This window comes from Gavia stellata, chromosome 25 (assembly GCF_030936135.1).
Source record: "Gavia stellata isolate bGavSte3 chromosome 25, bGavSte3.hap2, whole genome shotgun sequence".
Taxonomy (NCBI): domain Eukaryota; kingdom Metazoa; phylum Chordata; class Aves; order Gaviiformes; family Gaviidae; genus Gavia; species Gavia stellata.
In genome coordinates, this window is record NC_082618.1 from 1,616,108 (window position 1) to 1,641,057 (window position 24,950).

The window sequence follows — 24,950 nt, forward strand, 5'->3', positions numbered from 1 at the left end:
CCTCACCAGCCATCTGAGTCCAGGCAACGCTGAGCTCTTCAGTCCCTGACCGCATGAGTGAAAGTCTCCACACAAGCAGTGCCCCTTCATTAACTGGCACCCTATAATTACTTCTTCCTTCCCCAACTCGTCCCAGCATTTCTCTTGATTCGATCACAGCTGAAGCTGTCCTGGCCAGAGCTCCTCTCGTGCACCCTCCTGATGGTCTTTTAGGAAGAATACACACATTTAGGAAAAATACACATTCATTTCTTTATGAGAACCATGCACCGTGTTTTCATACAAGATCTGTCAGACCTAGCACAGCCATATCCCTCTCACAGGCTGCCTGAGTGCCCCAGGTTAGTGCATCAGTCTGAATCCAACCTCTGCCAGGTTTTTGTTCTCATATCTTCCTCCACTCTACCAAGTGCAGAAATAGTCTAATGAGACACATGTCCATCATCTCCACGTGCATCACCACACAATGAACACAAGGCTGTCAGAAGACCCAACACACTGGCCAATTCCTGGAGAGCTCTGGTTTGGGGTCCTTGGTTTTGTCCACAACAGAGGTGTCTAGTGCCCTGGTGATCCCATATCACAAGAAACGTCATCTCAGCATGAGTGGTCCTCTGGGACTTGGCCCTCCACGCAGAGTGGATAGTTTACTAGCCAGCTCTGTAAGCATGGGCTTTGGTAGGAGGTTAGAAGCATCTACGGGTCTTGAGTATTCAGATCTGAAAGTAAAGTATGCACAGAGACCAGAGAGCATGACTAAGTACAGGAATATAAAATATACAGTACTCATACATGTACAGCATTCAGACAGCACTGCAGAAAGAGCAAAAGTAAGAGGAATAAATCACACATCACCAAGTCTGCCTGCAGGATAAGAACGAGAAAGGTCTGTATTAACATTTAAAAGGAAAGATTGTTTCACTTCTGCCTGCTGATGAGCTCAAACCAATCATGACCACCGAGAAATCCATACTGACATCCTGTGACGAGCCTTTGAGTAACACCAAAGTGTTTTATTAAAAAGAAAACTCAGGACTTGTATTTCTCTCACTGTCAGTATCCCTCTGGTCTGGGGGAGAAGGGCAAGACAGCCTGTATTCCTTCCAGGGAAGAGCTGGGGGTAACCAGCTCCCATGGTACCTTCACGCAGTGAGGATGCCCAAGGCAAGGTTGGTGTGTGGGGAGAGGAAGACAAACATTTTCCCTTCTTTTCTGGAAAAGCAGCCATGCTTGGGAACACATGGAAAACCAGGTCAAGCCAAACAAAACAGATTTTCACCATTGACTTGGCCATGCCAAGACCAAGGTAGGTCTGCAGCTCAGGTGAGGGATGGCACTGTGTGTGTGTGTGTGTACCGGCGTGCTCAGAGCTGCCACCAAAGCTGCACCATGTGGCAGGGGAGGGAGACCGCTCAGTGCAAACCAGGCCAAAATGGGAAAAACAAGAAAGCGTTATACCTTCTGTGCTATAAGCAGATGAAATGGAAGAGGAAGCATTAGAGCCAGACAGGCAGCAGCACGAGTGCATTGGGTTATGGCCACCAGTAAAAATCCCAATAACACCAGCTGGGAAACAGCGGAGATAAAAGAGTCATGGAGGACAGAGGAGCAACACCATGTCCAACACTGGAGAAGGGCTAACCCTTCTCCCTGCAACCCTGTTGCCACATGCGAGAGGAGCTGAGAGCTGCTGCTTCACCAGGAGATACTTATAGCCAGTTTCGCACAGTTTTGCTCACAGCGTTTCGGAGGGGAGTTCAAAGGTGCAGCCCCCACAGTAACCCCGCTGCCCTTGTGCGCCCTTTTCTGCCGCTGTTCATTTAACGCTGCAGTCTGAAGCCCGGCTTCCTATTACTGCATCCTGACTTTCTGCAGCCTCCAGCCTCGCACCGTTTGCAACATTAAATTGCATGAGCCATTTATCTGCCTTCAAACCAAATCTCCAAAGCGCACTGCAAATTAACTGGCTCCGTCTTTGCTGCCCACTTCCACGTCTCATGTAGGGGGAAACGAGAGCATGCAGCAAGGGCACAGGTACTCACTTGGCAGCCTGTGCTAAATGGCATGGGCTGCTGTCTACCTGGTAGCCGGCTTTGGCCCTAAATCTATTCCAGTAACAACTTCTGTTGTAACCTTAGCAGTCCTGTAGCTGACCTTTATTAATTTCTGCACTGAAATATGTTTAAACAGGGCTTTGTTCGCTGCGAGGCATAGAGGCAGGAGGACAAGCAAGCCTGTACTACTCAGAAAGCCTCAAAGCATCACAGGTTGTGCTTCCTCAGAGCTACTCTTCCTTTCATTCCCCATGAGAGCACTGTGACATGTGTTAATGAAAATGTATTTAGCCTCACAACAGGGCTGCATGATAAGAGTAAGCTCCTCTTAGCTGAGGAAGGGGAGAAAAGCTGAAATGTGGACACTTGATCGCAGCCACTGAAGAGCCCACGACCACTGAGGAGGCAACGACCTTGTCACAACTGCCAGCCCTTCTACCATGCTGCCTTGGTGCATCCCGTTGCTGAAAAACTTAGTTTTCCCCAACTTTGGCTCCTCCCTTGAAGCAGAAGCTCCCGGACCGTGCTGGGAGCACTTTGGCTCTCGACCCAGCTCCCACACCTGCTGAGAAAGTTTGAAATCTCACCCCAAGGATCCAAACCCAAATAGCAAGAGATGTGTTGGAAGTCTCACGTCTGGGGGGGGGGAGAGAGAGAGAGAGCAAGGTTTCCTCCCCACCACTGGTTTAGCACCGGTGCTTCCAAACCTTACTCCTAGATGCATTTTCCTTTTTTTTTTTTTCCTTAGGATCCCGGGGACCTCTTGTGGTGGAAAGTAAAAATGTGCTTATTGGAGAAGAGTAAGAGAGGACTGGGCGGTCCAGGCTGGCAGGCTCCATAGCTTCTCTAAAGAAACTTTAGAAAGAGAAAACAATAGAGACAAGATGCTCCCAGACCAGAGCAGCTAACCCTCCCTTTGAAAATACTGCAACCAAATAGCTGTGCTAAGTAAGGTCCCTGCAGCCTTTATAGGCATACAGTGAATGACTCCTGCTTTTACAGCACGAACTACATAACCCTGAAGCCAGGAGGCTGCAGTGATGCCAGGCCAGTTGTCTCCACCCCTGGAAAAGCCCTGGGAATTGGGCTCTGCAGCTTCACTCATCGGTCGTTTCCTTGCAGGACCCTGCCTGGAGGAGCGATGCCAGCCTGTGTTTATGCAGAGTCAGGCTTCACTGTGTTCTGCATTGGTGTTTCAGCCCTCCAGCCCCCCTGGAGCTGTCTTTGCTAGCTATTTAATTTGGGGCTTTTTTCAGTGGGGAAAAATTCAGATGACAAAGACCTGAGCTGCTCGATGTACGGAGCAAGGGCTGTCCCACCACACGCAGTCTGGTTGTCACCACTCCCGCAGCTCAGCTGCAGGTATCAGCTCTGGAGGGTGAAGGCAAATGTTGCATTGGGGATGAGACCAGGAATGACACCTCAAATAAGGGAGAAGATTGCTGTGTCCACCATAGGCACCCAGGACGGAAGGGGGATGCTGCTACGCTATCTCATCATTGGAGTTCTTGTTTTAAGGCTATGCTGGCCCAAGGGTAGGAAACCAAAAAAGGTGAAGCCAAAATAGCTCAAGCTAGATTGTTTCTCTCCAAAATGCGTGTGGGTTGCTAAGGAACGATGGGTGATTTGGTCTCTTTGAAGATTTTGACGTCCTCTCCAGTCAGCTGGCAAGATCAGCTCTGCTTGGAAAGACACCCTACAGCATGCAGATGGTCAGATTGGGTCCTGCCCCCCCCACCCCACCCCACTTAGCCTTGCTCTTTACAAGGTATGCTAGCAAAGGAGACCATGAAGACAAGACCCACCCAAAGGTGAATGGTGCTGGGAAGCTTGTGGCGAAGGCAGTCCGTTTGCTGTGCTGTTGGCTTGCTTACCTACAAGGGCTTTGCTCTTACTATGAAAAAAACACAGTCTAATTTTCAAAGGCTTTTTTTTCTCAATGGATGCTTCTGCTCAGCATCTCCAAGAGCTCAGGACATGCTTAGGTTGGCTGTTTCACATGCTCGGGCTCCTGTATAGTCCACGCCATCACGAGTGGCTCACACCACAGAGGCCCCAGCACAGTGCATGAGCACAGAGCAGTGCTGCTGAAGGCAAAAGCCACCTCCACACCAGCCCATGCAAGTCCCTGTCTCTCCTCTGAGCAGCTGGAAGATCCCTCCCTGCCATGTCAAAGCTTTTTAACCTGAAGCTACAATTACACACCATTCTTTATCTAACAATAGGTCTTAGATGGAAACCCAGATGATCTATACCTCCTTTTTAAAATATTAAACTACCCATCTCTCTCTCTCGTCTCCAAGTGTCTGAATAATTAACCTGCTTTTGATTGGTAGTAGTGACTCTACCAGAGGTGCTTTGGGACCACTCTGCTCCCCGGGAACTGGGCTTTCCTTGGGGGGAGGCAGAGCAGAGCCCACCCACAAGAGATCCTGTCCTTCAGCCTGTCCCCATTACCCACCCAGCCCCGTGGTGAACAGGGACCTGGCACTTCCCCACTGCCTTGTCAGCAGGGGAAATACATTTCTTTTGCTACGATTTGTTCTAATGGCATATGATATGATCTGTTCTTCTGAGTGTTTTAGAGATGGAGGGTGTCTGTAATCCAGGTCTTTTGCCCCAGATGCTACTGTTCAAACGGCAGATTTATAATTCCTAACTTTTCTCCTTGTTTCTACTCCTGTGTTTTCTTTCCCCCCATTTTTGAAGACTGTCCTGTTGCTTGCGATATGCAGAGATGCCTCTAAGACCTCTGACATTGTGCCTGATGGTTTGCCAAGTAGTTTAGATAGGATTTACCCAGGCTCACAAAATTCCCGTGTTGGAACAGTCCAAGACCTCTCCAGACCCAGCAGTTCCCAGTGTTGATAACACACCGATGCTTGCGAGAGGGCTGGGGGCCGGCAAGAGGCTGGGAGGGGACATGGCCACAGCGGGGGAGCGAGCGAGTGGCTGCGTGGGGCTTAGCTGCCCACTGGCATAAACCTACCTGAAATATCGAGGAGGTTTTCTGGGTCAAGCGGGCAGAGTCGTGTTTGAAGGCAAGGTTTGACTCTGCAGCTCCATGTTTTCAGCCAGTACTTCCAGCAGTGCCAGCCTAAGGCAACACAGCTGTGTTGCTCTTCCCTCTCCCTCATCTCCTACCACTGGGCCTTCCAAGAGGGCAGCTTTCCTCTTCGCTTGAAGGTGTAATTCCCTGGTTTGATAGGCTGATGGCCAGGACACTTGCTGTAGTTAAGGATTAGGGTTAAAAAAGTGTTACACACACACACACACACACACACAGACGATATTGGCCTGTCCCCTGCACCACTTGACACTTTCCCATGCTCAGCATCTGGCTTCTGCATATGGCAAACCACGGACGTGTGGCTAGCACCTGGAAAGCATCTCCGTAAGAGGCCTCACTGGCAAGGAAAGCACCTTACAGACACTTGACGCACACCAAGCTTAAAAAACTCATGTTCCTATTTATTGCCACGTTTACCGAGTGGATAACTCACAGAATCACAGAGTCACAGAATCACTAAGGTTGGAAAAGACCTGTAAGATCATCAAGTCCAACCATCAACCCAACCCCACCATGCCCACTAAACCATGTCCCGCAGTGCCATGTCCACACGTTCCTTGAACCCCTCCAGGGGTGGTGACTCCTCCACCTCCCTGGGCAGCCTCTTCCAGTGCTTCACCACTCTCTCAGTAAAGACATTTTTTCCTAATATCCAGCCTGAACCTCCCCTGGCGCAACTTGAGGCCGTTTACTCTTGTCCTGTCAAAGGCTCCTGACAAGGAGCCGTGTCCCGCGGGCGCCAGCTGGGCAGAAATCCCCGGCCTGTGCGCCTCTCTCCAGCTGGGCAAATACAAACTATTTTTAAATACACCCTTTGTTAAGGCAAGGCTCAGCTCTCCTGGTTAAAGTGTCACCTAAAGTCACGCAGTCACGAGGGCACGGCTCCCAGGGAGGAGCCATTCATACCATTATTCAAAAAACCATTTTTTGCCCCCATTTGGGATTTGCTAGCCCCAAAGGCAAGTCCTGGCCTGCTCCCAGCTTCGCCATCACCCTGTGCTTTTTAATCCTGCAAATCCGCCGGGCTGTTTTTTTTTCCAGGCACAAGGTGGCACTGAGGAAGCAGCTTTCCTCTCCATCCCGCTGGTCTCTGGCTCAGCAGTGCCCAGGCAGGGCCCGGCTCCCCCCGCTGCCACCGGGCGCTTGAAGGGAACAGAAAACCCTCCATGCAAACTACCGACCCACAGCTTCGCCCTCCATGGGGATAACATTCCACCCCGTGGGGTTCAGACAAACCGCAGGAGAGCGTCACCCACCTCCTGCCGCTGCCCAGTGTGGAATTTGGATAAGGAGGTGGGATCCCTGGGCACCAAGAACCGTTAAGACTGACCTTGCTATCTCATGTGCGACGCCGGGGAGTGGAGACTCGCCCGGCTAACGCGGGGTGCAGGTAAGGAGGGGGCCCTGGGGAGGCAGGACAGCCCTGCTTGTGGTCAGCAAAGACAGCAAAATAACAGGAATCTGAGGGGTCCTTTTTTTTCTTCAAAAGGCTTCATGTCCGATAACGGACCTTTGCCTCATTACCAGTGAAATGCATATTGCAACTCACACCCCTGCATATGCTAATGAATCACAGAATCACAGAATCACTACGGTTGGAAAAGACCTGTAAGAGCATCAAGTCCAACCATCAACATTACAGAACATTATAGAGATCATGCTAAACATATATGACTATAGCACTCATCTCTCCACCCAAATCATGCTACGCGTCACGTGGGGGGGGACGGGACCTCATAGTTTTGGGGATAAAAGATGGAGAAAATGATTGTTAAAGTGGGAGAGAAGAACCTTGATACCCGACGGAGCAGTCGACGGGCTGTGTTCTCTTCCCCCAGCCCAGGCAGGGACGCCTCTCTGGGTACGCGCTGCGCCTCTCACCCTCTGGGTGAAAGTTATCCCCGGGTTCTTGTATTACTATCAAGTTTTCTAGCAATATTAACCTTAATTAGTAGCACTGTTGTAGTTAGTGAATTTATCAATGGCCATCTCGAATCTGTTTCTGTCACTCTCAATAAAATAACTAATTTCAATTTTTGTGCATCTGCTCAGTACAAGTCCTTTTGCTGCGGCTCTGATAAATGAATCAGTGAAAGTCCTGGGACTCTGACAGACAAACTTCACAGAATCACAGAATCACTAAGGTTGGAAAAGACCTGTAAGATCATCAAGTCCAACCATCACCCCAACCCCACCATAGTCACTAAACCATGTCCCGCAGTGCCACATCCACACGTTCCTTGAACCCCTCCAGGGATGGTGACTCCACCACCTCCCTGGGCAGCCTCTTCCAGTGCTTCACCACTCTCTCAGTAAAGACATTTTTCCTAATATCCAGCCTAAACCTCCCCTGGCGCAACTTGAGGCCGTTTCCTCTTGTCCTATCACTCATCACTTGGGAGAAGAGACCAACACCCACCTCCCCACAACCCCCTTTCAGGTAGTTGTAGAGAGCGATAAGGTCTCCCCTCAGCCTCGCCTTTTCGAAACTACATTCCTTTTAACATGACACCCAGCCAGCGTACCAAACCCGTCACACTTCACCAGTGTTGCCCTTGCACACCTTACGTTGACTTCCCTTCTCCACCTGAGGCCCCACAGCCCACATGCCCCTGGGGCACAGGGCAGCATCCCGCTGTGGGCCACCCCACACTGCCTGCATGTGGCTGCTGCCCTCCTGCTGTCACTGCTCCGGTTGACAATGCAGCACCCATCAGGGACTCGGCTCCCCAGTGGGGACACCCATCCCCTTTACCTCACCAAGGTGCTCCTCTTGCACTTGTGATTTCCAGCTTGCTTGGGGGAAATTTTTAATTGTTTTTATAATTTTTTTTTTACATGCATGCATCGCAGCATCTTTCCCTTCAAGGAAGGAGATGTGAGCACGCAGGAGGGGCAGAGGGCACAGAGCACTGCCCTGGGACATGGGGGAAAGGTCCACACTTGGGTGGCACCACCCCCATGGGGAAGGAGAAACATGAAGCACCTCAGACCAGCTGCTCTGTGATATCTAGAGAGCCGTCTGGCTCAAGGAGATGGCAAAGCAAGAGAAAGAAACCCAAATTGAGCAAATAAATAAAGCACGCTGCCTCCTCTCCGGCTCTCGGGATGGGCATCGGCACCTGGGACAGACAGGGGCACGGACAGGCTCATTGCCCGCAGTCTTCTCCCTAGCCTCAGAGCAGAAACAACGCTGCCCTGCTATAGGACCATGCTCAAATATTATTCCCTGTCGCCATCCTTCACCTCAGGCATTTCAGCCATCTCCCTCGCCGTGCTTCGTGCAGCTCCCAGCACGGGACATCCACATTGTTCGGGGCATGCAGGATCTCTCGTGATGAACGGCTGGAGCACGTTGCATACGGCGAAGCTGAAAAATAACAATCATGAAACGTTAAACACTGCAGCGAGGAGCAAATACCTCCTAGGTAGTTTTCCAGGCCAATGGTTACAACAATCTCTCTGTATGTTCACACACAAATAACAATAATTAAAGCAAAACCCAACAGAACCCTGTGCACTCCTGACCAGATTAAAAATTGAAAAAAAAAAAAGTAAAACCCTCCTTGGAAAACAATTACACTTTTTCTGCACTGTTTAGCTATTTGGAGTCTCATAGGAGTGCAGTCATTTAACGAGACATATTAGAGGATGCAATTACATAGGTTAAGATCCCAAGTATTCTGGGAAAAACCACGTCCCTGCTCCGCAGGATGGGAGCGGGAAGAGTTTTGTGCTCAAGGGCCCTGGGCACGGCTGACTTCTTGCAAAGAATAGTATTAGCATTATTGACGGGATTGTCTGTCTCATTGCAATTTAATAGCAAAAGTGCAGAGAAATGGGCGAGCTTATTACTTTTCGTAATTTCACGCACAAATTTGCAGTATGGGGGAAATAGTTCATTAAAGCATGAAAAGCAGCTTGTTTGATTTTAAGGTTTTAAGGACTCGGGTTTAAAGGCTTGAGTAATAAATACATTTTACCTGCCACCTTTTCCCAGGAAGGATTCAAATCCTATGGGGCCTTCATTTTGTAAGCAATCAAACAGTATGTAAAATTTTAAGTGGCGTTTTTCACTCCTCACCTTGCAACTCCGACCGTTAAATAATTCATGCAAGACTAAAGGCAAACTCCCCCGTCTTCTGATTGCAACGGGCCGACGCTCTCATTCACGTCCCTTCACCTGCAGTAAAAGGAAACGGGTGCTAACGGGGACCATCGAAGGCTGGGAGTAAGATTCCTAGCTGCATTTCCAGCTCCGAGGCTGCTTCTGCAGTGAAGCAAGCAGGAACAGTTAACAGCCAGCTCCGGCATTCAGCCCGCAAGCACGCTCCTTGCAAAGCATTATTTTTTTTAAATGTGCATCTCAGAAAAATCATGTTTTTCCCTCGCCTGCTATTGTCAGTGATCACTTGCCTCCCAGCAGTCAAGAGATAGCAGCTGATTAATATCAAATCTCCGGGAGCTGTTAGATATCCATCAAAGGCCTGAAGAGTGTGTCTTTTGCCTATTGAAACAGTTTAAGCGCTGATGGGATTATAATTATCTTGCTATCAACTGCAACAAAGCAGCTCAGCAGGAGCTGTTACACTTAAACAGAGGAGGTCAACTAAATTATCCTAGCAGGAGAGTAAATGTGAGACCGTGACCTTGCTCTATAGATTGCCTGTAATTAATTGGGTTTATGATTTATATTGGGGCCAAGCTTTCACCCAGGCCAGTGGGTCACATGCTCAAGAGCTGGATGGTCCCTTGCTGTCACCTCCCATTGAGGGTCTGGGATACGTGAAGCCTCTCTGCAGCAAGCATGGAGCAATTCCTGGCTCCAGCGCTTATGGATAAGCAAGAGGGTGCTGCCGCTTTTGGACTAGGAGGCATGAGATAGCGGCAGCTTGCTCTTTTCTGGACCAGAAGAAACACGACTCAGGGAACAGGAGCAGAAGGAGAAAGTCCATCCAGCCTCCCTGTCGGGGCTGGGGAAGGCAGAAAGGCTCCGGCTTGCCATTCAAGCAGGAAAATTCAGCTTAGACACGTGAGTATTTCTGACAGCGAGCACGGTGATGCCTGAGGAAGCACTATGAACCATCAGTGGTGGTTCAGGACCAGATGGGCTGAACATCTGTGATCTGCCAGGAAGGGGCCTTGGTACGGCCGCCCTGGGGGATGCAGAAGCTGCTCGGTGCCTCCCAGCCCAGCCCTACGTGTGCTGGGGCTGGGGGTGACCCACGCGCAGGTGCTGGCCATGGCAGGGCTGGCCCTTCCTGGGCCCCGTGCTGGGTCAGGCACCTTCCTCACGGCCAAAGCCAGGCCCATCCTGGAGCAAGCAGCCCAGGTATCTGCCCATTTCCCCTCTCACTGAATCCGGCCCTAATGCCTTCATCTCCCTTTCTTGATTTCCTCCACCCCATGCAGCTCCTGGCTTTTCCCCTGGAAGTTCCACATGCTTATGGTCCCACCACTGACATCTGGACAGGAGGCTCTGGGTGTTTCTTTTGCTGTCATTCAGCTCAACTGGGTAGCATAAAGACTGATAGAGTATTTTGGGTTTTTTTCCTTATTAGAAAAAAAAGACAATCTCAGCCTACAGCAAAGCCAGGTTCCTGACACCCTGACATCCTCACATCTACCCTAATCCCTTCCCCCCTTCCTCTGCATGGGTGATCTGGACCCTCTCAATGAAGGACCACAGGCTCACCCCCACCACCTCAGAGAGATGCGTCGCCAAACGCCATGACTTTGTGCTGCTTGAAAGCAGGATCCACCCATTGTCTGCACCTTTTCATGGCAGGGAGGTCTTGGAGTCTGGAAAAAAACGTGGCTTTGGCCATACGATCACCACCACCCAGCCTGTGTCAAAGCACTGCAGTGCTGGCAGAGGCAATAAAAAGAGAAAAAAAAAAAAAGGATTTGGATTATAGGCAATATGATTAAAATTTAAAGAAAGAAACACAGACTGGTTTCCAACTCAAAATGCAAACTCGCAGAGGAAAGCGGTAGATGGGGAATCTAAACAGCAAAACGATGATGTACAAAGAACAAAATGACTAGGAGAGAGAGCAAGAATACGGGGAAAACAAAGCAAGAGGAAAAAAGAAGAGAGATGAAACAGGAAAGAATAAGGAAGAGTGAAAAACATCAGAAGTGGAAATCAGCAATTGAAAGACATAGCAAAGGGAAGAGAGAGCAAACAAGAGAAAACACGTGGAGAATAAAGGAATGAGAGAGGACAAAGATGGAGCAAACTCACGCAGAGAACAAAGAGGGGGATGTAAGGCAGCCCCAGACAAAAAAAAACTATGACAAGACAGCACTAAAGACAAAGGGGAAGTGGAACAAAAATAGCTCCAAAGCGGAAAAACATGAAGGGAGTGAAGGTACTGGTGAGATGACACTGGAGTCGAGGGGCAAAGCAGAGCGTGGGGCAGCGTGGGAGGGCAAGGCTGGGGCAGACGCTGCTCCTGTGCTGCCCTCCCTCCTCCCAGCGCAGCCCCCCGGGATGGGGAGGGGGCCCGGGGAGGGTGGGCAAAGGGAGCAGGTCATGGCAGAGCCCCACAGCCAGGGCTGGAAGGGTCAGTCCCACACCATCTGTCTCCCCACCAAGCCTCCCTCCCCACCCTGGGGCAAGAGTGTCCTAGGCTGCCCAGCCTGGAGCCAGCTCTGCCCAGAGAAACCCCTCCAAAGGTGTAACAGCTCCTCAGATGCTCTGAGTCGTTGCGGAATCACCAATGGCAAGGGGCAGCCCTCCTTTCCACCATAATTCGTCCCTCCCTTCCACAACCAGAGCTGTGTTGTCCCATGCTTTACTCCGGGAGCTGCGTGGGGCAAGCGGGCATGGAGCAGAGCAGGGTTGAGCTCAGGGTCCAGCTGGCTCCAAAACAGATCCACTGCCGGCCAAAGCTGAGGCCAGCAGCGAAGCTGGTGGCACCTCTGGGATAACACATTTAAGACAGCGTAAAAAATGCTGCGCAGCTGCTGTGAGAGAGAGGAGTGAGAAAAATGTGTGAGAAACAGCCCTGCAGACACTGAGGTCGGTGAAGAAGGAGGGGAAGGAGGTGCTCCAGGCGCCGGACGGAGATTCCCCTGCAGCCTGTGGAGAAGACCATGGTGAAGCAGGTTGTCCCCCTGCGGATGGCTCACGGAGGACCACATCGAAGACACTACACTGCAGCCCGTGGAGGACCCCACGCTGGAGCAGGTGGAGGTGCCCTGAAGGAAGCTGTAGCCTGTGGAGAGCCCACGCCGGAGCAGGTTTTCTTGCAGGAACTGTGGCCAATGGGGGACCCACAGTGGAGCAGTTTGTGAAGGACTTTATCCCATGGGAGGCACCCCATGATGGAACAGGGGAAAAGCGTGAGGAAGGATTGACATAGATGAAGTGTTACAAGCTGACTGCAACCCCCCTTCCCCACCCACCTGCACCGCCTGGGGACTGGGGAGGAGGTAGAAGAGTTGGGAATGACATAGTGAAGTTGAGCCCGGAAAAAAGGGGGTGTTGGGGAGCCGTTGGTTTTAGTTCTGTTTTTGTTTCTCACCATCCCACTCCATTTTTAATTGGAATAAATGAAATGATTTTTCCCCAGCAAGTCTGTTTTGCCCATGATGGTAACTGGTGAGCAATCCCCCCGCCCTTATCTCGACCCACAAGCGTTTTCATCTTATTTTCTCCCCCTCTCCTGTTGAGGATGGAGGAGGGGGTGCGAGAGAGCAGCTGGGTGGGCATCCGGCAGCCAGCCAAGGTCAAATCCACCACACCTCTCCTCAGCTCAGTGTCTCTGCAGCCTCAGAAAGCTTCTGCACGTGCCACTGACCCACGAGGGAGCTCTGCTCCACCCGCCACGCAGGGCTGCATGGCTGGGCCAGTTTTCCAAGCATGAGGCTTCAAGCACATTATCGGTGCTGAGGAGCACTGCGGGAAATAACCCAGGCTCCTCAAGGGGAGCTTGCAAGGCTGAAAGGCTCCTCGTGGTAGGTGTTCCGCTCTCAAAATGCCAGACGTTGTTACTGGTTTAGTGCTGGGTGCCAATTCTGTATCTCAGCACAGCTAATCACCTTGTCCCCACTCGGCTGTTATTTTCCTCACGGCTGTGATTTCTGAAGAGCTCCATAAGAAATTAGTTCCTGCACGGGTTCTTGCCTAACTATGAAATACTTGTCTATAACAATAAAATCCAGAATTACAACAGCCAGGAAAGACATTTGGAGAGAGCTATTACCCATCACATCTCAGAGCCACCAGATGGGAATAAACCAAGAAACTCCTCCCCTGGAAAGCTCTCCGGGTTATACAATCTTTCTTCTTGTTATTTTGCCTTCTGTCAGAGGAACAACACTTGACACAGAGGATCAGGATGCATGTTCTAGGTAGCGATTCCTGCATGCCTTCAAAATAAATATCACAGAATCACAGAATCACTACGGTTGGAAAAGACCTGTAAGATCATCAAGTCCAACCTGGGAAAAAAAAAAAAAAAAAAAAAACAAAAACCCACCACACAACAACAAGAAGCCACAACCCACCCAACACCACACAGCACCATGTCCATCAAGCTACATCCCACAATGCCACATCCACACGCTCCTTGAATATCTCCAGTGATGGTGACTCCACCACCTCCCTGGGCAGCCTCTTCCAATGCTTCACCACTCTCTCAGTAAAGAACTTTTTCCTAATATCCAGCCTGAACCTCCCCTGGCGCAACTTGAGGCCATTTCCTCTAGTGGAGATCCTGGAGCTAATGCCTAGGTTATTATCTTCCCAACAAATGGCACTGCCTTCAGCACAACCAGTGTGCAGGTATCTCAGCTCCAAGTGTGATCTAAAGCACTTGGGCCGAATCCTTGGCTGGGGCTGGCATGAGTAACCCAAATTAGCAGTCCTGTAAATAGGAACTGACCCTTTTTTTTTCTGCTATAAATTCCTACCTCAGCCCATAGGCGAGACCTCCCTGGGGTGAGGAGCCATGCATGGCACCAGCTGCTGCACCCAGCTGAGACATCAGCAGGTATTTATCACGTTAATCCCCGTGGGATGTGACACTTAACGCAGTTGCTCTCGACAAGGTATCCTGGATAAGTGGAGACCGCTGAGCTGGGATGTCAAGCTTGCCATTTCTGCTACGTTGTTTTATTTTGAATGTGTTGCTAGAAGGATGCCATCACTTTGCTTCTAAGCAAAAGGCACAGCTAAGATCCCAGTCCCACCAGCACCGACTTCGCTGAAAACCTGAATGAGCTGAGCAACTTCACTGGCTTCAGCGTCTTGTGTGGCTCCTGCCTGTAGGAAGATTTAAAGCCATTAATAATTTGGGGAATTTTTTGATTTATGAGAACAGCCATTCCAGGAACCACCTCTTCCCAACACACAGGATCAGCCCACCTACAGACTTCCAGTAAAAATGCAGAAGAGCTCAGCCCTTCACCTTTCCAGCACTAGGCTGGTGGGGCTGGAAGGGTTTATGTCCCCGAATCTGGCACAAAGTTCTTCTGATGTTTAAAGGACCATCTACAAATCACTTTGGTTTGGCAGTGACAGGGAAGGGCCCTTAACACGTCATCCCAACATCCTTGGAAATCCAGCTGAGATTCCTAATGGTCATATATGCTTTTCCCAGTCCCCAGCCCAATGCAAGACGGCCTCTCATCTGCAAAGGCGAGCTGCGGAGATTTCAAAATGCCTAGTTTCACACTGCATAGTGGAGTGCTTAAATCTGTAGCTATTAGCAGTGGACGAGTGCCCAAATTGCTCAGTCATCAAGCAGAAAGGCTTTTCTATTGGGAGTCCACGAGTTTAAACTTTTGACTTCAAAATGACAGCAGTTCAACTTCACTTGAGGGCTTAGAGTCCGAAAGTTTGGTTCTCTGCCCTGGGTGACACAAAGGTCCTGCTACAGCCTCAAAAGAGTAAGAGCTCACTGTTGACTTCAATCTGCCATAAAGCACATCAGATCGTACCGTTCTCTAACCTGACCCTTTCCCCTTAGAAAGTCGAGCGTGTAAAATGCACACGACAAGAGCACACGTTTCCATCTTGTGTCATCCTTCAAGAGACCCGTGGCTGCAAATGGGACACTCCAGGATGGCGCTCTATTTACCACGCTCTGCACAAACAGGCCCAAGGTTGGAGGCTACACTTACCTGGACTCATGCTAACAGCCTGCTGTGCCCTCAGCTCGGCTGGGAGAGCTGCTGCTCCCAGCAGGAGAACCGCAACGGTGCCCTTATTGTACACTGCACCCACAGATATACATCCCTCTTGCGTGGGCATATACCTCCCCGTACCTCGCTGTCCTTAGAGGGACACCACATCCCTGGCCAACCTGCTTTTTAGGACAATATGGGTGTAAGAAAGTGGGTCTAAGGAGTGCCCCAAGCTTCAGGTTACATTTAGAAACACCCGGCCTGGATACAGGAACGCATTTGCAAGCGGTGCTTTTTTTACCATGTAACATCTCTTTATAAGCTTCTTGAATGTAACTGCATTATCTTGGTGAGTGGCAGCCAGCAGGGATGGGTGAAACGGGACGTTAATCTGCATTGGCCATCTCCCTTGATTTCTCCTTCATTTCCATTTCTTTTTAAAAAGGAAGTTCCATTAAAACAGCAGCAGTTTTCTATTAGGTAAGTAACAGAGAAGAATGACTACCTCTGTATCTCATCAGCAGTGAATCTTTTTTAAATCACTCAAGAGGCAAGGCTCAAATCATATATTTAATAAGAACCACTTCGATATCACTTTTTAAAGCAATTAACATATTACTAGAGATAAGCGCAAGATGCAACATTTAGATCCAGATTTCTAAGACAGATTTCTACGGTTTAGGAGGGCGCGGACCTTGGGTTGTCGCCTCGGCCATCATCTCTGCATGTCACAAACCAACATCAGAACTTCAGTTACACGGACACAGCAGATTAAATTCTCACTTTTAATCCCAATTTTACGCATGCTGCTTCTTTTCAGTCGTTTCAAAGCACTCTATGTACACCAGTGAGGATGGGCAAACCACCTCAACAAGGTTTCCGCCCCACCTGAGGGTCTTGGAGCAAAGTGCCATTTCTACCGTCCCCTTCCTTTTGGATATTCAGGCATTTGCTTTCTTTATGGGGCCTGAAGGAAACACACATCTGAACCTCGATTTTTTAAAAGGATCAAAAAAGCCTATCGCCAACAGGATCCCCATCACCAGGTCATCTTGTGTCGCCTGAGGACATGCTCCCAAGCGCACATACATCACCTCCAACAGCCAGCACAAATGCCGCCGGGCAGCTGGAGATGCTCGGTGGTGCACCCCGCTTCTGCCAGGGGCAGCTGCCTCCCGAGGGGAGCCGCGTGGCTGTCCCAGAGTGACTTTGGCTGACAATCCGCTGCGTTAAATAGAGCAAGTCCCCGCTGCCTGGTGGCTGAAGCACGTCCTGCGAATTATGGTAGCTGAGGTGCAGCCACACATTCATCTCTGCTGCCGGTGATGGGGACAGAAACCTCCAGCAGCTGAAGCAGATGGAAGGCTGGGGGCGGTGACACCTTATACCACCACGATTAAATCTGACAAAGCCCATCTGTTGGCGCCCTGAGCACTGGCAGGACTAGAGCTGAACTGGGAACCGTGAATTATAGCACAGGCAACATCCAAGGGCTTTTTGGTTCTTTATCCTGAAACATGCAGGCTTTTACCAACACTAAGCAATATGTGGCTTCCACTGATGACTGACAGCAAACTGATTGTTCAATTAAAGGGCATTTTACCATTTTGACCATTAGCTGTGAAGTCTCAAATCCCCCAGACCTTCCTGGAGTCCACTTCATCAGTAAATTGCTTTTCTTAGAAGGCAGCAACAAATGCAAGGGGAAATACATCATGCATCTAAAGACATTGTGATCATGTTGGTTTTGTAAGTGCTAAAATTTATTACACAAGAGATGATGCAACAGCGAATAAGAGAGCAAAATTCTACATTGACTCCCTACTTTGCAATTCAGGACAACTAAGAGGTTTTACTTCATTAAGGAAGGCAAGGGAAAAAAATCAGAGACAACCCCAGTGGATGAGGAAGTCTTGTCAAGCCTAAATGAACAATCAGTCCTATGTGATGCTCATTGCTGTAGAAGGAACAATGAAATATATCTGCTTCTGTTCAATAAATTACTAAAACATCAGTTATAAACCTGCTGCATGGCATTGAAAATTAAACTCATTAAACATCCAGGTAGCTTCATCCTGATGCAAATGGAAGACAGGCATGAGTGCTCTGCAGCAAACAACTCTGTGCACATCCCGTCTTTGGGAAACATATTGACACGTACATCTCATATATTAATATATTTTAGTGCACCCTAGCCAGAGGGCAACCAGAAAGAGTATTATTCCATGAGAAGGACAGGAGATGGGCTGGCTTCTCCTCTCCACCGAGCGAAGCCTGTATCCACCCATTAGTCTAGCATCCATGTAAAACAACTTCGCAAGACCACGTTTCCCTTTCCCAGTTAGCCTGACATCAGTACCCCAGACCAACGGTCTCCCATGATGGCTGGGTAGATTTGGTAGCCAAGATTACTGTGGGCCAGAAAAAGCAGGTGAGATCGCCCCACTGTATTTACAAGCCTCAAGTGACTTCAAGGTCAGGAATTTCAGCCAAACTGCCATTTATTGGTCTCTTGCCCTCCCTCTCCCTTCCTTACTTCACCATCGCCCATGAAGGACTGCAGCAACGTGTGCTGTTCGGGGGGGACCTGGACCGCAGTCTCACACTGACCAGGCAGGATGGGTGTGCTTGAGCCTCAGGAAGATAACTACACCACTACAAAGTTACAGAGACTACCATTATTAAGCTCTTCATTCAGAACAAGAATACCTTAAAACCAAACCCTATAGCCTCCATACGAGGGAAGCCTGAGCAGGACTTTCTCTCACGTTACCTGCTCCCAGCCTGTTGCACACACCAGCATATCCATCCTCACTTCTACAAGAAAAGAGCAAAAAAAGAGTAAAGGTGGATGTCCAAGGGGACAGTGCCAGACCAGCAGCTCTGCTGGGAGGGCAAGGTGGATCTGCAGCCCCGCCAAGGCTCCTGCAGGGAAGGGAACATGCCGCAAGCCCTCCTCACCACACAGGAGTCCGACCGATACCCAAAAGGGCAGGCAACTGCCCAAACCAGCAGGCATACATCCGAGGTCTTTTCCAAGGTGAAACCCATTTGGGGTCTCCATGGGAGGGACTGGTGCTGCATGGGGCTGGCTTGTGCAGCAGCGCGTGGGCGATGGAGAGGGGGCAATGGGAGATCAGTGTTATTATTCGATAGGATTTTTCTTTAATGACATCTGTGATCCATGGGAGCTACCGGGGTGGCTCTGAGAGCTTTGCCTCTCCCAGACTCAAGAAAGCAGCTGCTGGATGCAGGGGCAAGAAGGGGAAAAGAGAGAGAGGACTTAGCAAAACACCACATCTTGCAAACTCAGCTCATCTGGGGCTTGGCAACCTCTTCCTCTGACAAGCACATAAGTTTTCATGCTTGCCAGGCAGGTATGCGCAGGGACTCCCGACTCCGATAGTGGTGCAAACCTACCCGGCCCTTTGGGAGAGCTTGGAGTCGTCTGGGAAAGCAACAATTGCCTGTCAGTAAAATGCTCACAAGACTGCATGAGCTTATTACAGTCATTCCAGCAGAAGTAAGTGGTACCTTTTAGAGTGCTCGCCAGAAGAAAATAGCAGTTCTGACCCAATTTCACACAGTTGGAATCAGCTGTGGGAGACTAATATACAATAAAAATAAAAAGACACAAATGCCCATTTCCCCCATGTCCTCTCCTAATAACATGAATAAAGCTCTGTTTTGGCATTTCGTCCTTTCCAAAGGAGTCCAGTCAGATCAGTCCAAGTCAGCCGTGTTTCCAGTCAAATTACTCTGACTCTTCCACCCTTTACTTGATGAAATTTTTAATCGTCCACCTTTGTCCTGTGCAGCTGCGAAGAATCAGATCGATGCCGGCCATTCCCCTGTTCTCCACTTCCAAGCATCGTCCTGTTCCCTTGTTCAGGATGGCACCGTTCTAAAATTAAAGGGTATGGGAAAAATATTTAAAAAATTAAAGAAGACATGGGGTTGCCGGTGAAGCACGCCAGGACCGTGCACTGCCCAGGAGTGCAGCTGTGTCCTTGTGCATTGCTGGAAAATGCACAGCACTTAGCTGGGTGGTAACGCAATTCAAACAATAGAATAATTCCTAAAATAATCAATGTGAATTGAATGAGCAACCTTTATCACCGACAACACGGATTCCTAACACGTCGGCAACCAAAGGACAGATCTAACCTTCAAATAGCATGGCTGCACCCCTGCGTTAGGAAGTCATTGGCAGGGCAGGTTACATAGGCCTGAAAGTATCAGAAAGGGGAACTTCTACTGGAAATTGTCCTAAAATACTGTCTCTGCCCCTGACCCCTCTTAACCTTTTCCCTCTGCCCTAGGACCTGGCACCTGCTGTTCCATGGGACCATTTCGTCTTCGTCCCACACTGTCCCACGCCAAAGATCACAGAATCACAGAATCACTAAGGTTGGAAAAGACCTATGAGATCGTCAAGTCCAACCATCACCCCAACACCACCATGGCCACTAAACCACGTCCCGCAGTGCCACGTCCACACGTTCCTTGAACCCCTCCAGGGATGGTGACTCCACCACTTCCCTGGGCAGCCTCTTCCAATGCTTTACCACTCTCTCAGGAAAGAAATTTTTCCTAATATCCAGTCTAAACCTCCCCTGGCACAACTTGAGGCCATTTCCTCTTGCCCTATCACTTGTCACTTGGGAGAAGGGACCAGCATCCACCTCCCCACAACCCCCTTTCAGGTAAACAGATGATGTGCCACAGCCCATGGTTTGCGAAGCAGAGGAGCAGCATCGATGGCAGACCCATAACAAACCTGTATGAAATTCCAGCGCTTATGGAGGCTGCTTTTGACCTTTTCGCAGTCGAGGAGCTGAGGGAAGCGGCTTTTCACGTTATCCACCAGGCAGCGGGTATCAGGTAGAAGAGTCGTGGTCCCGAGGGCGCCGAGATGAAGGAAGCCCTCCTTGGTGTAGCGTGCAAGCTGGCGGGTAGGGAAGGAGAAGAGAAAGACCATCAGTAACGTTGGAGAATCACTAAAAAGCAATCGAGGAAAGGACAAGTTTGCAGACCCCCAGGAAAAAAACTCTGAGGGCGGTGCATGGAGAAAGTAGAACTGACAAGAGGAAAAAAAGCAACTCTCTCCAGCCTTTTTTCTTGTTGGTTTGGGGCTTTTTTTGCAGATGCAGGTGAGGAGCTGAGGCACAGGGAAGGGATAAGAATAACTCTGAGCCTTAAACCCATCATGGGGCAGAGTCCTCCAGCCTCCTTTGGGCCTGACCACTCTGTAGGTTGGGGCAATGGATGATTTCCCCTGGTTTTCAGGCAGAGCCAGCTGGCTTGGCTGGTGATGCTGGCCCACCCTGTGGCTTCTCGCATGCTTGGCGAGCCAGCCTTGCTTTGGCCTGCGAACGATGCTGCTGGTGTGTCTGGCACAGCCCTCCAGCAACTCCAACAGCAGCCGGGCAGCAACATCAGCCAAAGGGGGCCAATATGTAATTGGCCCCGTTCCCCAGGGATGCAAGCCCAAATCTCCCCCGTGGTTCAGCACTGAAGCAAAGGCTGGGGATTGCAGCTAACCCCTGCAGCACCCCCCGCATCCGACCGCCCAGCGCTTCCAGGGACCCGTCTCGGCTGCCAGGGAGGCGCAGGCTGGGAGCATGGGGCAGGGACGATGGCTCTCGGGGGCGCTGGGCAGGCAGCGTGCAGCTGGCACTGAGACAGCACCGAGACAGCCCCGCTGCTGCGGCAGGGCCGCACACAAAGGGCTCCTCCATTTGCAGTGTTTAAGGAATCCCACCAAAATATTTCTCTAAACATATTTAAATTCAGGAGTGAAGAGAGATGAATGACAGCGGCCTGCCTTTTATAGTTCAAGGGAAAGATACACACAGCTGCTTATTTAAATTACGAATCAATCCATTATCTAGCAGACAAATAAGAAGTATTCAGCACGTTAATTAACTGAGCATATCTGTGACCCAGATGCTTAAAAAGAGACAGCAAATCACACTGGGAGTTCAGGTTATCTCAGTTAGAATAATTAAACATTGAAAATCAAGTTAAAACAATGTAAAAGGGTCCAAATCCAACTAGATACAGTTATGGTGCTTGAAGCCAATTTTGCTGTCCCTCAGCAATGCTGGTTGTAGGTATAGGTGTGCTGAATCCTCTGGCTGGCCCCCGTGCTGCCCATCTGCCTTGGGATGGGTGCCTGGCACGCTTTGCTCCCAGCTGCTGGTGGAGTTACACTTTTAGCCAAGGTGTTGTGTATCAAAGCAAGATCTCCTCTATTTCACATCTCACAGAGGTCCATTTACCAACAGTCTTCACCCCCAGGCGGATTCAGCTGCCGCAGCCCACACCATACAGTTGATGCTGGCATGGGGCAAAGCTGCCCCATCCCGTCCCCCGGTGCAGGATCTGCTCTTCTGCCCCCCAAAGCCCTTTGCATGATGGTGCAGAACAGTACCTGTCTCTTCAGCTTTACCGTAACTCCCGCTTCAAACTGCTGCACCGGTGCAGCAGTGGAACGACAGGCAGCCTGCAGAGCTTTAAAGCCATAACCATCACCTCCTCCTCTTCCTCCCACCGATTCACTGCCTCGCCCAGGCGTAGGGTGCCCAACCGCAGGACAGGGAGCCTATCCACCACCGAGCTCAGCTCACCCTGTGCCGGGCTCCCAGCATGGGAGCCTCCCTGCGCACGAGGCTGGAGCAACCTGGGAATGACCCCCCTGGGCATCTCCAGCCTAGCTGAAGGCTCAGATTCACATTATTTGGTTTTAGCAGTTTGATGTTTTGATGAGCCAAGCCTCGAGCGAGATGGTGCTCTCAGCAGTGTGTTTTTAACCACGCAACTCATCTGAATTAGTATTTGAGCACCAACACAGAGAATGAGGCTGCTTGCTTTGCAAAAAGAAAGAGGCATATAAAGGAAAAGACAAAAAAAGACAAGCCTTCTCCACGACAGACAGAAGAAATCATCCAGAGGTCCCAAATGGGCAGTGTGAGTTACTCTCCTCCTGTTTCCGAAATGTTTTCTACCACATACATAATTAGTGTGCTAGACACTTTCTTTTTTTATGATGTTTGGCAGCTTGTCTTCAGACAGTTGGCCTAATGCCCACAAGGCAACACGATTTCTGCTCTTACATGTTATCGCCTAATATGGTGGGAAAAATAAGTAGAGCAAAAATTAAATCTTTCCCGAGGAAGGGAGCGGGGCGGGGGCTGGAGGGAGACAAAACGAGCTGAGAAACAAACATGGGTATTATGAAAAATGCATTAAGTGCATCTATTAGATGTGTCATCTACCATGTATAATAGCTAGATAAATAAAGTCCCAAACACGCATCTGGATCTAGCACACCGCCTAACGCCTGATCTACTCTGCTGAGCACAGTGGAGGCTCAGCAGTAGCCATTCCAGCCTTCAAGCCTGTCCAACCATCAAACTGAGAGTGATTATTCCCAAAAAATCCCATCTAACTTGCGAGTGCAAGCTCCACTGCGCTCCTAAGACATTTATGGAATTTTTGTCTTTTGGGATATTTTGCCTTTGATGCCTTAATTCTTCTTTAGTTATTTTGCTCCTCTCCAGAGCGAGCCTGCCGCGGCAGCTGGGGCTCTCAACCACAAGGTGACAGTGGGGGGTGAAGCACTCGGGTGAATGGGAGTCCTGCGGTGAAGAACCAATTCTGCTGCCGATGGGTCTTTCTTGAGCGATAAAAGGGGAGAAAATAATGAGCAGAGGCTGATGCTCGAGATGGCCCCACAGGCGGCGGTAGGGAGCATAGCTGCAGCCTGGCTGGCACTTTCTATCTGGATTTGCCTGGTACAAGAAGAGATCACACAATCACAGAATCATTAAGGTTGGAAAAGACTTGTAAGATCATCAAGTCCAACCACCAACCCAACACCACCATACCCACTAAACCATGTCCCGCAGTGCCACGTCCACACGTTCCTTGAACCCCTCCAGGGATGGTGACTCCACCACCTCCCTGGGCAGCCTCATCCAGTGCTCCACCACTCTCTCTCAGTAAAGACATTTTTCCTAATATCCAGTCTAAACCTCCCCTGGCACAACTTGAGGCCATTTCCTCTTGTCCTATCCCTTGTCACTTGGGAGAAGAGACCAACACCCACCTCCCCACAACCCCCTTTCAGGTAGTTGTAGGGAGTGATAAGGTCTCCCCTCAGCCTCCTCTTCTCCAGACTGAACAACCCCAGCTCCCTCAGCCGCTCCTCATCAGACTTGTGCTCCAGACCCCTCACCAGCTCTGTCGCCCTTCTCTGGACACGCTCCAGCACCTCAATGTCCTTCTTCTAGTGAGGGGCCCAAAACTGAACACAGCATTCGAGGTGCGGCCTCACCAGTGCCAAGTACAGGGGCACGATCACCTCCCTACTCCCGCTGGCCACACCATTTCTGATACAGGCCAGGATGCCGTTGGCCTTCTTGGCCACCTGGGCACACTGCCGGCTCATATTCAGCCGGCTGTTGACCAACACCCCCAGGTCCTTTTCTGCGGGGGAGCTTTCCAGCCACTCGTCCCCAAGCCTGTAGCGTTGCCTGGGGTTGTTGTGACCCAAGTGCAGGACCCGGCACTTGGCCTTGTTGAACCTCATCCAATTGGCCTGGGCCCATTGATCCAGCCTGTCCAGATCCCTCTGCAGAGCCTTCCTACCCTCCAGCAGATCAACACTCCCACCCAACTTGGTGTCGTCTGCAAACTTGTTGAGGGAGCACTCAATCCCCGCATCCAGATCGTCGATAAAGATATTAAACAAGACCGGGCGGGAAGCACCTCTGACCCATCACCATGTACTGCATTAACCAACATTTTAAAGAGCAGCTCCAGACGGTGCGCTCACATAAGACCTGAGCCTACCTTAGAAACAGAAGGTGCCATACAAATGCTTTATAGTATCAGCAAATTACACCTGCCGTTGTTATTAAAACCTTCTGAGTGGTTGCAGCAATTCACCAACTCAACATTTCAAGCAAAGTTGCCTGCTTCAACGTGGCCAGCACTGCCCCAGATGATGATCTCTGGGAAGGCGGTTCATGAGAACTTATCCTGTGGCTACGTATGAAAGCTGAACGAACAAGATGCAATAGTGAGAGGTTACTGCCTGACCCATACTGCAAGTGCTCATAGGGGTATTCGGCATCAATGCAAAATACCCGTGGGGTAAGAGTGCTCCTTGGCTCAGGGGAGCACAAGAAGGACCTGCCATGGGCAGGCTTTCAACACACTCCTTCTTTGGGCACCGTGTTTGGGAGTCTCAGTGATGTAATGGTGTAAATCCTGCCCTCTTGCCCAGGAGTGAACCCGATCCACCCCGCACCACCTGAACAGCCTGTGCTCTTCCCCTCTCCTCCTCATCCTCACAGCACAGCCAGGTGAGCTCTTCCCATAGGATCTGGGAAGGCTCTTCCACCAAAAGTTTTCCTGTTGGACCACATCAGTTTTCTCCTCTCAAATGTTTCCTAAGGCCTGCCCCTCCTTTTTCTCGATTATTTCATTGCGGACCACCCCAAAAACGTTGCCTACGTCAGCAAGTGTCTGAACAAGGCTACTCCCTTGGAGATCCCGTGGCTGCTTTGCAGTCACCAATGATTTTCTCACACGGTCATCATGGTGCTTAAAGATAATAAAAGTTCATCTTTTCTTGAAGGAAATGATTTTCATTGATGAAGGAGGTTTTGCCAAAGTGC

At 50.1% G+C, this 24,950-nt stretch overlaps 1 protein-coding gene across 1 annotated transcript in view; it reads right to left on the reverse strand.

Annotated features, from left to right (window-relative positions):
- Positions 1–19,036: 19,036 nt before the first annotated feature.
- The window catches only part of GALNT17 (polypeptide N-acetylgalactosaminyltransferase 17), a 223,481-nt gene continuing 217,567 nt past the window's right edge, over positions 19,037–24,950 (reverse strand). The window contains exons 10-11 of the mRNA XM_059829352.1: positions 20,042–20,209; positions 19,037–19,165 (exon numbers count right to left, since the gene is read on the reverse strand). Coding sequence (XP_059685335.1) covers positions 19,037–19,165; positions 20,042–20,209 — 297 coding nt within the window. The remainder of the gene's footprint in view (positions 19,166–20,041; positions 20,210–24,950) is intronic.